We start from the raw sequence: 14,978 nt of genomic DNA, 5'->3' as shown, positions 1-14,978 counted from the left end.
CCTTATCTTTTCTTTGATATTTTAGTTAGATAGGCCTGAGCCAAAACACTGTGCTCTAGATCCATAGTGCCCAGAGCCTGAAGTGCTGAGCTCTAAGGTTCTGGTTTGAAGCTATCTCCAGTTTTAATTTGATAATACTCCCCTGGAAGTGGGGAACAAAAGGGATATTTTCATATGAAGTCTGCATTTTGGGCAGCACACTTTATTAATTTAATCATGCTTAGCATGCATGTTAAACTACTTAGAATTGAAGTATATCACTCAGTAATCAAGATTAAAAATATTTTTTGAAAAATCAATTTATAGACAGGAATATAGACAGTCCCAATTCCAGGGTGTCACACACAGTATGGCTAGGATTGGCAGAAATAAAAAACAAAATTACCATTAATATATTTATGAGTGCTGCAAACAAGTCATTTTATCAGTTAAGTTTAAAAAGAAGTTTCCTTACTACAAAGATGATGCCACAAACTGCTAGCCATCTGCGCAGGCTGGATGCTGGCTTCCACTCAAATTTGACCCAGCTATAGGGTGTGAACTGGAAAGCAATTCTCTTTATTTTACCTCTGAAAAAAAGTCACCACACATCACTCTTACACCAGTTTTAAGGAACAGAAAATATCCAATCTTTACAAACACATTTTAAAAATTTTTAAATCAGGCATCAGTTCAAGCCACCAAACTTTTCTGCACTGAGCTAGGGGCCCTCTATTTCCCCTGTATTAAACCCACCCTTATATGAAAACTGCAGTGAGTCAACGTACTCTAATTTAAAAACCTGTTAAACAGCATATCAATTAAATTTTTACAAAACTAACTTTACAGAGACATTGCACTAAGTAGATAGGTCCTATCCTAGGCGTCATCTAGTAAGAGCAGTCTCCACAAACCTAATTCAGAACTAGCAGCGCATGGCATTACAGCATAACTATTATCAAAGGACATTTTTAAAACTTAGGAGTTGAAGAAATAATGGTATAACTCTACTGAAGCTTTGAATGTTCTTGACCTGATCACTCATAAGTAGGTTAGAGTACACCCTTGCTCGCAAAATATTTTCTATACAGAGCGGAGGCATTCTACAGCTCCTGTCTGTATTTATTTTAGGTTAATCTATAAACGTGTCTGGTTTCCACACAACTCTGCCATTTCTAGATTTCACAGTCAATGTGGAAGATGCCATTGCAGGAGGATGTATTTTCAGAAATGCAATCACTACATGAAACAAAGTTCACATTAATATTTAACTCAGCATCAGTGGTCAGAAAATAACCCACTAGTTATTGCATAGGCTTCAATCTTCACCGAATACACTTTTCGGTTACAGAACCACAATGTCCTTTAACTGCCCAAATTTCGCAATCATACGTGCACAGATTTTAATGAAATACGAGTCTCAGAACAAGCAGCACGATCTTCCACCACCATTTCAATTCTGGAACTCTTGGTATTACATGCACTTAAACTTGCTTCTACAGCAGATGGTTATATAGCCAAAAAGGCCAGTTTTACTACCAAACTCTGATCACTGATGAGAAAATGGCACCCTCACACACGGTCAGAAAAACTGGAAACAAAAAAGATGCTAATATAGCGTCCATTATTTTGTTGCATTTAATAAGTCAGACTTCCTAAATTATCTAGTCCCTACCTCGTGTCTTTTCCATACCCCATACTTGAAACTACAGCTCTCTCCAGCTGTTCATTTACAGATATGATAATCAGAATAATTTCACTTAAGACACCAGGGACATGATGAAAACTCTTTCTCTGTTAATATAGGCTGAAGCTCTGAGACTCACATCTGTGGGGCTGCGATTCAACTTGTCCCCAACGCTGCTTAAAGAGTTCTAAATGCCAGCCTAACTCAAGCAACTGCAAACAAGAAGGTAAGCACAGAGCAGCACCCACCAGTAAGTTTCAAGAATGCTGGCATCAGAGCTCAAGTTACAAGACATCCCTTTTAGAGGCTGACAGAGGCTGAAGACATGCTAAGTTGCCATATAGCTTTTATTGTTGTCTCGAGATAAAGCTGGTTCTTAATAGGAGCCGGAGTCCGATAGTATTTTAACCTGCTGCCTACTCAGGAAAATCAGATTAAGCAACTGCTGCTCCATTACAAAACCCAAAAGAACAAGTTGGCTCCTTCATGACATAAGTCTGTTTCATCGCACAGGCCCTTACATATTTCCAACATAAGCCTCAGTAATGCTAATAAGGCAAACAGAGCAAAAGCTCCCCTTCACACAGAAGTGAGCAGGTTTCCTTAAGATGTCCCTTTAAAACCCAGAGTGTGTTAGCTTAACAAAGTCATACAAAATTCCCAATATCAGGTTTATTTACAAAATTAAATTACAGATTCTTGTTTTGAGCATACAAATTAAAGCCTTTAATCAAATAAAGCTTCACCTATGATTCAGTATTTTAGTATATTTGAAGTAAAATCCCCAAACTCATTTGAGTTCTGCTACTTTTGGTTACGGAAAATTTTTCTAAAGTGGCATACTTGTACGTAGGAATGTTCCAAAGTCCTTGCCATTTATACGTTTTCAAAGAAAGCCATCCCAAAGTCTTCATTCCACAATAAATCCCAAATCCATTGCATAGGATTACATCCATTATCCACTGAAAAGGAAAAAAGAAAGGTATTTAAGCAGCAGAACTACAAAACTGAAGCTTAATGGTCTAGTGAAGGCTAGAAAATGTAAATACTATATACTTTTATGTGCAAGTACATGTTTTCATGCAAAAGGAACTATAGCTAGTTCATCCTATATTAAGATTCTCTGGACACCTGCCTCATACTTCCTGAAAGTCTAGCTGCCCCAATATGCATTTGATGGACACCAGATTTTTAAACAGAGGGACGAGTTTCTTCTTGATATATCAGTCCTATTATAGTAAACTGATCTCCCACTGCTCATTATGGTTGTGGCTCCACACACCCCCTGTCTCTGGTGGGAACGTCTTAAAGCACACCAAATAAAGAGTATTACCAGGTTGTGTTGCACTGGGATTTTGCTGTGCCTGGTATTTAAGGTGTTTCTTGATCTTGAGCCTGTCATTCCCTACATATCCAGCTGGATAATTTGTCTCCAGGTTCAGGATGTAAAGTTCATGGGAGACCTGAATTTCTCCCATGCCCTCTATTTCCTGTTCAGCATTAATTCCCGAGAAGAGTCTCAGAGCTGGGAATATTGGCTGCTTTTTTAATTCAAAACGTGATAACATCTCTCAAAGTTGCTCACTACGTTAGTTCTACAATGACAGCTTCCAATACTGCTATCTATTGATCAAGTAGATATTTTCTTTGTTTTCTTTAGGAATGTGTTTAAAAAGATAAAGTGAACATTAAAAAATGTTACAGCTTTAACAAAAAGAAAGTACTTTTTCCTAGAGTTGACATTACATAAAAAATTAATTTATACAAAAAAAAATTATAGATAAATAGCATCACATCTAGGGAAGCTTGTTGCAAACTTTGAACACTTGCGTCTGATGGCATCATGCAGAAGATGAAGTCACACTTCAAACTGTATGGCTCATGTTGTGAAGGTAGCCAGACTAGATTATAGTAGTGCCGTCTGGCCTTAAAAATCTAAGTGTTAAGTATCCTAAGACATCTAAGGCTACAATAGATACACTAAACTCCAAGATTTTGGTTTTGTCTAACTTGAGACATTGCATGCTCCCATCTGCACTACAAGACCAAACTATTTAAATGGCATTGTGGATGACTTTCTAATTTGAACTCCCAACAAATAGAAGGGACCTAGTTAAGACAGATTTAATTTACTGTACAGTAGCAATGTCTTTAAAAAAGCACCTATGTTTGTTGTCAGATGAACAGAGTCAAAATGGGTTTTCATAAAAGATTCAAAATACACCCCCCAAAAAAAAAGAAGACAGATTGAACACAAGTTGCACATTTGAAACTGATAAAAAAACCACACACTACATTCAAGGCTGTAATTTTCTCTGTGTTCCTCAATCTTCAAATATTGTGATTTATACTGTCTTCAGAAAGACATATCCAAACATCTGTACACTGAGTATAGATTAGTGTGGAAGGTACAACATATGCAGGAACAGAGAGAAATATGGACGGACATCTAATTGTGTACTATAGGGCTACCATTCCACAGAACAGATGTATGTCAGTAAAGGTATTTATACATCCACTGATAGTTGGGCAATCATAAAACAAGGGAAGGGTTTTGTACTAAGCAACAAATACACATTTTTAATCTGTTAAAAAAAGGGGGAAGTAGGCACTGAGCTAAAACTCAATCACCTCCATGTGCATATACAACTGAACAGATTTACATCTGATAGATAGCACATGAATGCTCATCAGCTACATCAATCCTGTACCATAGCACAGTGTCACTACAGTTAGATGTCTATTTGGGCCATAGATAGATCAGATAATCAAGTTGATTTCAGCATTTAAGATATACAGAATGCAGTACATACATGATCCCACCAACATTCACTGAAGTTTGGAAGCTGATGTTCCAGACTATACTCCAGAAATTCAAACATTACACTGATGATCATACACATCCACCAGTCCCGAATCATTAGCGTCTGAAGAAAGAAAGGGAGGGAAATTTATCTTGGAGAATACCTTGCAAAGAATAAAAGCAAACAAGCAGGATACAGTAACAGAAGGAAATACAAGTCAAATGCAGGAGTCTATTACTATGTGCCTCTGCTACCAGGTGAAGGTGGCAGTAGCCAGCAGTGTTTTGGGGCTGCTCAGGAAAGGCTCTTCCAGCTTGCTTAATGCAATTCTCAAAGCAGCCAACTGCCCTCAAATCAGCAATAGAGCTGTGTTCACTCAAACTCACATCACATCTCCAAGTAAGCCTGCATAGGAAGCACTAAGTGGAAATTTCCTATAAGATCCAGGTACATATTTTAGGCTAAGCCTCTCAGTGACACACTTAACTCAGTGGGCGCTGTTCTGATCCTGCTTCACACATCTGAACAGCACTCCCACTCCTCACCTATCAGGAGGGGCTGGAAAAGGAAACTGCAGGTATAGATTTTTCATGTGTAAAAAAACAAAACCATCCCAATCAGTGATTTACTCAAAAGGAGCCAACAATACAGAGTGTAGTTGGGATTGGGCAGACACTTGAGTGATCTCTTCCCAAACAGTTCCTTTTAGGATTGAAGATGACTGGCACTGTCTTGCAAGGTGTAGCGGTAAAAATGCAGCAGGTTTGTAAGCAGCATTCTTACAGCATTAGAAATAGCAAGATCAGGAGCATGAGCATGGACAGACGGACTGTACTGCTGTAGCTCCTGGAGAGGAATATTCATACGGATGGGTGGTTGTAAACGTATCATTATTTGGATACCGGGAGGAGCGTAGCATAGATCTCACTCTCCCAGCAGTCAGAAGGTGAGGATATAAATCCGTCCCCCTCCCCCCATCCAGCCAAAATGGGGGAGAGCTGCCTACGTGCAGCAGCCAGGAAAGGAGAAAGAAGTGCCCCTCCTTTACTGCCAGCAGCTAAAGATTGAACTTCTCACATGGCTGGGGTTCCCACAGCTTTCTTTCTACTAGTACAGCACCTGCCCAGCAATAGATTAGTGTTAGACCTGGGACACAGTTTTACTACAGAGAAAAAGGCACAGTCCTGAGGTGGAAGAGTAAGGGCAATCATAGTCACATTTCTGCCCCCCTATTTAAAACATGCTTTCCTCAAACCTGCTACATATGGAAGACTATGAACTATATCACCTAAATATACACATACCTTTTGTTAGATAACAGCATTTAGAGCTATATTAACATTTAATCTCAGGCAGTTAAGTTGTGCTTTAATTCTATATTTAATGTGATCAGCTACACTGACTGAAACCTGGCAAAGCCAATAAGAAGCTGACATCTTTTAAATATGTTTATGCTGATAATGTGCAACCAATATCTATCCTGGGATCACACCGATGATGAAATAAAAGATCCACATAAGTAAAGTACTGACAAGTAAGACCCTTAATTTTTCCGTGTTTTTCATGGGGAGTCAGGGTGCAGACCAGGTCAGAGTTTGTTTTAATTGTTCAAGTCACAAGCAAAACTGAAAACAGAATATGCTCACTTTTGCATTCAAGTAGTATGAAAGATAAAAAGTTAACAAAGTGGCATAGGAAATGTTTTAATGACTACGGAGGAATACAAGAGGCATATTTATTTTGCTATACAGTACACAAATCTCTGCTTTGTTGCGCACATAGGTGATCGAATCTGGCTCATCTGTTTTAAGAGATGGGACAAACAAACAGTTGGACAGGAAGCACATCATCAAATAAACCTCTCTGTAGAGGACATTCTCCCACATGACCCTGATACAGGCTATACTCTTCTTCACCTGGAGCAAATCTAATAGCTTGATTTAAGAGAGATCCAAGTCCTGTATCCTACCCCAACTTCCTTTAGTTCCTACAAAAACCTTGTTTTACTAGTTGTGCTATGTCTTTTCACCCAGTCCCTCATTCTTCTAGGAAATCACACTCTGCCTAAGTTTTGGTCAAATTTGTTTTTATAGAGAAAATATTACATGAATGCAACAGAATTCTCATTCTGAGAATTGTCTCTCTATATCCAGGAGTATCAGACTAACAGAAGTACTCCTCTGATATCCCACATATGCTTCAAAACAAAGCCTTATATAGGTTAGCAAGCTCTTTTCTATTCAATGTCAAGCCTTGCATTTTTGAATGGGGAGTGCAAGTAAAATGAAAACAGTGATTTATCTTACAATTCAAGTTTAACGTTCCCTGAATTACGTTGTTCAAGAGAGGACATAGAATAAGAGATCAACAAGGGATGCAAGGTAAAGTAAAACTTGTTAGTAAATTCACTTGAACAGAGGATAGTCACATTTAGACCTAAATGTTTAGTAACTGACATACAGCGCATGTTCTGCTATAGACAAATTCAGCTGGCATTTCTTCCATGATTGGTACATGCATGACTAAGACATTGCCCCTTAAAAATACTATAAAGTTATGAACTAGAAGCTATCCGGAAAGTGTGAAGTGCTTAGCCTGTAACTTCACCACAGCCTGTACTGCACATTATCTTTTCCACAGTCTATGTTAAGATCATGCAAGCATTTAGGATGCTTGGAAAACAAAGGACTTTGCTTTTGCATATTCTTTGTTTTATCCATCTGACCTTAATATGAATCATCTCTGTGGAAGCAGAAGCTTGTTAGTGGAATGTTATTTAGAAAAGAAATTAAACAGCCTACTACGGTCAGAAAAAAATAAGTTATTATTATGCAAACACTTATTTAAACTAGTTCATGGATGACTGCCTAATATAATTGATTCTGAACACTGGTAACATTGAAACAGAAGCAGTCAAGCTTTGAAAGCAGAAGAGCACTAATGAAAATATCTGAACATAGAGGGGACTGATTCTTACTTTTAGGTACCAGCCAAGGAAGTGAGCAGGAACAAATCCATCCAGTTTGTCCTATAAACCAAGCAGAGATGTTAGGTTATTTGTTATACAGAAGATCAATATTTAATTTTCAAGGCCTGCATTTCTATCTAGGTAATACAGAAGTGGAACTTAATCTTTCAAATAGCAGCTAAGGCAGTTGAAAATATATGCAAATTCCATATGCCTCTCTGTACCCATGAAGTATTGCAAACACTCAGGTAATGTGATCTAAAGCAAAATCAGAAACTTCAAGCAGGGACAGGAGGGGGGAACAGGGACTAAGACAGCTTGTAGAGGTACAGGCAAAAGCCAGGGGTCAGTACGCGGGGAAACCAGCAGAAGAGTCTGTGCTCACCAGAGCATGCTCCCCTCAGGAGCCTGGAACAAAACCCATGTTTCCCAAGCTCACCATTTCTCTGCTGTCAGCAAACAGATATAAAATCCATGGGTAAAAGGAGTCTCTCATCCCCTTCTAGTGTTCGTGCACCTGCAGTATAACTTGCTATTACCATCAGTTACTCCATTAGCTCAAGTGGCAGAGGAGCACGAAGCGGATCTAAAGGTTCCAACCTTGTCCACTGCACAGCCACCAAAACACCTTGGAGATCAGTGTACATAACTAACACCAATTCCTATGGTTTCAGATTTTATGCCTCTGGCTTGCGGACCTGGGAACAAAGTTCATATGGCTTCTTGAATCTCAGGTGAAGATACAAAAGCATGCAATTTATGGATCACTCAGTAGCACGTAAACAGCATTTAAACTTTTAGTCTTCTGTAAAAAGGAGCTAAATATGCTACTGTTAAGTGTAAACAGAAGCTAACTCTAGTAGGACCAGAGGAATGGGTATGGATTTACATCAATACTTTGAACAAGCAGCTAAATAATTTACCTCTGCTCCAAAAGTAGTTAATTTGGTGACAAAGAGATGCATATCTTGACCTGATTAATACTAAACATCAAGAGAGAAAAGGAAAAAGGAAAACGGTGGGTAAGAGTCTAAAACTAAAGAAAAGGCATAAATGGATTACGGATTCAGCAATGAAACATATATGGAAGACAGCACATAGAGTGATCAAATAGGCAACATTTCACACAAACATTAAGGCTCACTGGCCAAGAGCTTTTTCATTTCAATTTCTTACCCAGACGTTATGAAATGGATCCGTCTTATTGCCTGGATCGTAAATAAGGCAGTTCCCACCATAGTCTCTTTCTGGCAAGGCAACTCCTAAATTTGGATCAATGTATTTCATGAACTGTCTGCCATCGTGTACAGTCTGCAGAATTAACACATCCGTCTGTTAGCAGTGGATAGTTAACAGGCAGGAAAATCTGAAGCGTTGCTAACTAGTGATTCCCTATCTTTCATGATTTTTACATTTATGTTGCAGAATACCTCAAACATGTAGTCAAACCTCCTTAAATGAAGGTTGAACGGTTATTAATTTATATTCCTGACTCTCATGACCTCCAGAACTAGGTGCTGAAGCTGATTCAAATGACTAGTCAAGACTGTATTAAGGTACAATCCTACAGTCTAGGCTAGGAAAACCAGAGACAGATTTGACTGAATTTACCAAAGAGCTTCTATGCAGCAATTTAAAAAAAACAAAACCAAAGCCTACAAGGCTCATAATTGAAGAGTTGAGGCATAACCCACCCTCTTTCCTTTTCCAATCACCTCAGTGGAGCAATCAACAACCACCAAACCATACCAGTTCATTCTTCAGGGGCTACAATGTCTATTGTCCTCATATAGACTGTTCATTTTGGTTTTGTTTTCCTAGGACAGGAAACATCCAGCGGCATTTCAACCTAGCTACAGCCCATACATCTGCCAACTAAATGCATGCTAAAAATCAGCAGATTTAAAACACAGATTAAACAACATACAAAGAGGAGTGGTCATGCACGAATGTTTACTTCAGTTACAGAAAGAGCAGGATCAAACTAAATTCCGTGGTTAGAGTTTACTAGAAGTGCTCATCAAATAAATACAATTTTGTTTTCAAATTAAGATCAGACTAGTATCATGAACAAAAGGACTTAAGAAACTAAAGGAGAGTCTTCAGCAGAAAGATTAGTTCATGTATCAAACAACCCCCATCACATGTAACTAATTTGCTGAAGAACAAATATTTCCTAATGGAATCACAAACGTTGTCATAGCCAATGGTTTACACTAGCAGCAACATGATAAATGGGGTAGTGTTTGTTCTGACAGGCTAATGATCAGACAAGTAGGAATCAAACCAGCAAAGTGTAACGGGGGGAAAGAAAACAAAATCTGTGTAACCAAAGTCAGTAACATGTCAAAACAAAGTAGTCAACTTGCACTAATTTCACATTAACCACAAAGATGTGTTACACAAACGAGCTTGTATCGGCTTTTAGGAGAGTCAGTAATATTGATCTATAGAGAACAGACTAAGGCCAAGAAAAATGTATGTTCAAATATTTACAAGATAAATATTTGGTTTATAATTGAAGGATTGGTCAATAGCTAGTAAACATGTCTTTTGCCATTAGTGGCTGAGCAGGCCTAGAAGATGGCAGGACACAACCAGAGGAAGGAAAAGCAATTATAAACAAACTGCTATCCAAAACAGAAGAACTACAGCAGTATAGCTCAGCATATGAAATCAAATTGAAGTAATCAAATATTGACAGCACGTTGCAACAATGCTGTCTGGAAAATGTAAGATAACCAGCATGGTGGGGACATAAGAATGAATGGGGACTGACCACTCAGGGATACAAACTACTTAAAAAGGAACAAAAGGAGAAAGGTAAATTTGTCCATCATGTAAAAGGCTCAAGACCCCAACACAAGGGGGCAGACACCTTGTAAGAGACACGAAAGAATGAATTTAGTTAAGATCTAGTAATCAAGTGTCATGTAAACAGAGGCAGAAACATTAAGCGTGACACAGTGGACTGGTTCAGTGGGTACTAGTACAAATCTGTTGGGACAAGCCAGTAGAGGTAAGAATTACTGACTGCTCTCTTGCTCCTAAGGCTTCTGCCACTGACTTTTGGGGAGGTAATCAGGCTGAATGAGAGGGAGTGCTATTTGAAGCAGTATGGACCCAGAGGAAACTTTAAATGAACTTCAAAAGTTTCACTAAACATTTAGATCTTGTTTGCAAAGCAGGCATCATGGTCTAATGGAAAGAGAAGATGGGAGCCAAAAACTCCTGAATTCTATGCCCAGTTTTGCCAATAATACACTTTGTCACCATGATCAAATCCTTTAACTTTGCCTGATTTTCCCCTCCACTGTGGAAGCCTGTGAAATAGAGCTGTTTATCTACATCATAGCAGTGTTGATAATTAATGTTTTCATATTTTCAAAAGAGTTGTACTTGAGATAAATATTACTAAGATTTCAAGATGAGAAAAAGTCTCTAGTTGTGAAGTGCAATTAATTCAGCATTTAATACCCTAATAGGCTGCAAAATAAGAACCGTAGACTAACAGAGTAAGATCGCAAGTTACAGAAAGTGATCAGAATAGAATGGCTTGTCAGTCTAACATTCCCCTCTGGGCTGAACTATCATCACGTGCATTTCCGGGGGGGAGGGAGGGAGGTGTGACACCACACCCCATATTCATCATAGTGGTATGGTTATAATAGGATTATGACATAATTATCAGGCATTTTGCACAAGATATGTCTGGTCAGGTGTCTATGGAAAAGTTATGATTTGCTGAATATGATTACCCTATTCATATGCATATATCGTTTTTGTATCTGAAGTTATGAATATAGACTACATATCTGTATTTCAAATCTGCTTACTCTGGAAAACACCCACAGCTAGCCTTTCAGGTACAACAGTGATGAAGCTAGACAGTGCTAATGGCCCACCAACAAAGACAATGGGCCATGGAAGAGCTCAGCCTTCCTGTAAATCTTTCAGCCAGCCTGTAAATAATGGCTGCTATGACTCAGCAGGATATTCAAGGGCATGTGACCAGACCACATGACACTGAACTCCATTTTGGTACCTGTATTTTTCCACAAACTGGACAGGGAACTGAGTTTGGAACAAAGGGTTCCTGCCATATGGAAAAACTATATAAGGCAGGGAGTGACATCATCTGGTGGCCTCCCTACCCACACAGGAGAACTCCTGGAAACACCTGAGGAACAAAGACTGAACTGGGGGAAGTGCTGGTCCCAGGCTAAAGGAATTTCTAGCCTGTGTATGGAAACTTGACTGCCTGTATCAACAGTCAGGGCGAGACATTACCGATTCAAAGCCTATCTAGTATTTTAGGTTTAGTTTGCGTTTTTTTGCTTAAATTTCCTATGTAATCTGCTTTGATCTGTTTGCTATCACTTATAATTAGTGCAGCGGGGCACAGCGGTTCCCACGGCTCCCAGACTGCATCCTAGGGGCAACAACCTATCACAGGGTGGGGTGGGGAGATGCAAATTGAATAAGACTGAAAAAATAGATATTCATGATATCAAGCTGGGAGGGGTTGCAAGTATTTTGGAGGATAAGATTAAAATTCAAAATGATCTGAACAAACTGGAGAAATGGTCTGAAGTAAACGGGGATGAAATTCAATAAGGACAAATGCAAAGTACTCCACTTAGGAAGAAACAAATCAATCAGTTGCACACATACAAAATGGGAAATGACTGCCTAGGAAGCAGTATTGCTAAAAACGATCTGGGGGTCATAGTAGATCACAAGTTAAATATGAATCAACAGTGTAATGCTGTTGCAAAAAAAAAAAAAATCAAACATAATTCTGGGATGTATTAGCAGGAGTGTTGTAAGCAAGACCCAAGAAGTAATTCTGCTCTACTCTGTACTGATTAGGCTCAAATGGAGTACTGCGTCCAGTTCTGGGTGCCACATTTCAGGGAAGATGTGGACAAATTGGGGAAAGTACAGAAAAGAGCAACAAAAATTATTAAAGGTCTAGAAAATGTGACTTATGAGGGAAGACTGAAAAAACTGGGTGTGTTTAGTCTGGAGAAGAGAAAACAGGGGACATAACAGTTTTCAAGTACATAAAAGGCTGTTATAAGGAGGCGGGAGAAAAATTGTTCTCCTTATCCTCTGATAAGACAAGAAGCAATGGGCTTAAATTGCAGCAAGGGAAGTTTGGACATTAGGAAAAGTTTCCTAACCATCAGGGTGGTTAAGCACCAGAATAAATTGCCTAGGGAGGTTATGGAATCTCCATCACTGGAGATTTTTAAGAGGTTAGACAAACACCTGTCAGGGATGGTCTAGATAATACTCAGTCCTGCCATGAGTGCTGGGGACAGGACTAGATGACCTCTCAAGGTCCCTTCCAGGCCTATGATTCTATGAGTCATCAGCAAATTAATTACATGTGTTGGGAATTGTCTGATGATACATGAATTCCTCTTTCTACTAATGACTTTCCTTTAGTCTCCTTAAGACTTAAAGCACTCACACCTAATTTGCAGTTGCTCCTTACAACAGCAGATGTACATATTAGGTATTTTTAATGGAAGAAATATTTCCTTAGCAACTTTCATCCAAGATACACAATGTGCTTCACAAATATTAAGCCTTGTGAGGCAGTTAATTTTCTTGTCAATTTTACAGAGGAGTAAACTGAGAAATAAACATGACTTAAGTCTGTGGTAGTGGAAAAAATAAAAGCAAGGGTATGTCTACACTGAACACTAAGCCCAGGCTCCAATTCAGACCTGCTAGGAGGTGGGGTCAGAGCCCAAGTCCAACTGGGAATCAGGTCTTGAGCTGTGCGAACGCAGCTGTGCGAGCTGCAGACCTGAGTTGGGACGTCTGTGCAGTGCAGAATGGCTGTGTTAGCACAGCTGAGAGACCTGGGTCCACAAATTGAAACCTAGGTTTACAATGCAGCATGCTCAAGCAAGGGCTTGGAAACACTGAGTCTGCTGGCCCAGGCCCCACAGACCTTGACTTAACATGCAGTACAGACATACCCCAAGAGTACTGTCTCCTAGTCATCTAATGCAGCCACCAGAGAACAATGCCTCCCTCCCCACCATCTCTGGCTAAAGGAAGCAGCATCTTGATGAGGCTTTCAACTAGCCTAGGATTTGTAGTACATGCTATGGAGAAATGGGAAAGGGGTATATTTAAATAGTTTTACCACCTTGCCTCCATACCAGCAAAGAACTTTCATATCCAGAGCAAGACCCCAGTTGTTATTAAGAGTCAATTCTTAAGTTCCTTACCTGGAAGAGTATAAAGATGAGGAAGAGCTCATACACAACGCTGACACAGAGCCAAAACCTCCAGTAAGCTACAGAAACAAACAGGAGGTTAGCAAGGCTTCTGGCAAAATCTCAGTTGGCAATTCGTTTATCAGTAGCATGATTAGAAAACACTTTCACACAGAGCACCTGTCATAAATATAAAGGGAAGGGTAACCACCTTTCTGTATACAGTGCTATAAAATCCTTCCTGGCCAGAGGCAAAACCCTTTTATCTGTAAAAGGTTAAGAAGCTAAGGTAACATCACTGGCACCTGACCCAAAATGACCAATGAGGGGACAAGATACTTTCAAATCTGGAGGGGGGGGATGACAAAGGGTTTGTCTGTCTGTGTGATGCTTTTGCCGGAAACAGATCAGGAATGCAGCCTTACAACTCCTGTTAAATTAGTTAGTAATCTAGCCAGAAATGCATTAGATTTCCTTTTGTTTAATGGCTGGTAAAATAAGCTGTGCTGGATGGAATGTATATTCCTGTTTTTGTGTCTTTTTGTAACTTAAGGTTTTGCTTAGAGGGATTCTCTATGTTTTGAATCTGATTACCCTGTAAGGTATTTACCATCCTGATTTTACAGAGGTGATTCTTTTACCTTTTCTTAATTAAAATTCTTCTTTTAAGAACCTGATTGCTTTTTCATTGTTCTTAAGATCCAAGGGTTTGGGTCTGTGTTCACCTGTACCAGTTGGTGAGGATTCTTATCCAGCCTTCCCCAGGAAAGGGGGTGTAGGGCTTGGGGGGATATTTTGGGGGAAGATGTCTCCAAGTGGGCTCTTTCCCTGTTCTTTGTTTAAAACACTTGGTGGTGGCAGCATACGGTTCAAGGACAAGGCAAAGTTTGTTCCTTGGGGAAGTTTTTAACCTAAGCTGGTAAGAATAAGCTTAGGAGGTCTTTCATGCAGGTCCCCACATCTGTACCCTAGAGTTCAGAGTGGGGAAGGAACCTTGACAGCATCCCTTCTGCTCCCCCTCTAAGAAATACTAATGCACAACAGTGAAATAAGGAGCTCCACCAATAAGCTTCCCAAATGGTGCAAGTCTATTCAGGCAACATTCAAACAGCCCATTAAATCAATCCACTTGCAAAACTTGTGCGATTCCTATTCAGCTCCCAGAGCCATTGATATGCAAGATAATTCTCTTCTACATATTTTCATAGGGGTCCACAAGAATGCATCAGAATTCAGCAAGCTTTTAACACGCATGTTGAAGAGATAAGGCAAAAAAAAAAGCTGAATTACATATCTCTTGC

The 14,978-nt window shown here is 39.4% G+C and overlaps 1 protein-coding gene across 3 annotated transcripts in view; it reads right to left on the bottom strand.

Annotated features, from left to right (window-relative positions):
• Nucleotides 1-14,978, bottom strand: part of PTDSS2 (phosphatidylserine synthase 2) — a 67,372-nt gene that overhangs the window by 13,780 nt on the left and 38,614 nt on the right. For 2 of the 3 annotated variants that reach the window (XR_013346310.1, XM_077818173.1), the window contains exons 4-9: nt 13,690-13,757; nt 8,615-8,749; nt 7,448-7,498; nt 4,480-4,593; nt 2,510-2,628; nt 455-569 (exon numbers count right to left, since the gene is read on the bottom strand). Coding sequence is in view for 2 of the 3 variants with exons in the window: in XM_077818173.1 (XP_077674299.1) it covers nt 455-569; nt 2,510-2,628; nt 4,480-4,593; nt 7,448-7,498; nt 8,615-8,749; nt 13,690-13,757 (602 nt within the window). In the remaining variant the exon portion in view is untranslated. The remainder of the gene's footprint in view (nt 1-454; nt 570-2,509; nt 2,629-4,479; nt 4,594-7,447; nt 7,499-8,614; nt 8,750-13,689; nt 13,758-14,978) is intronic. The other variant, XM_077818174.1, reaches the window with a different exon arrangement.

The sequence above is a fragment of the Eretmochelys imbricata genome, chromosome 6 (genome assembly GCF_965152235.1).
Source record: "Eretmochelys imbricata isolate rEreImb1 chromosome 6, rEreImb1.hap1, whole genome shotgun sequence".
Taxonomy (NCBI): domain Eukaryota; kingdom Metazoa; phylum Chordata; order Testudines; family Cheloniidae; genus Eretmochelys; species Eretmochelys imbricata.
This window is presented reverse-complemented; position numbering and strand designations above follow the sequence as displayed.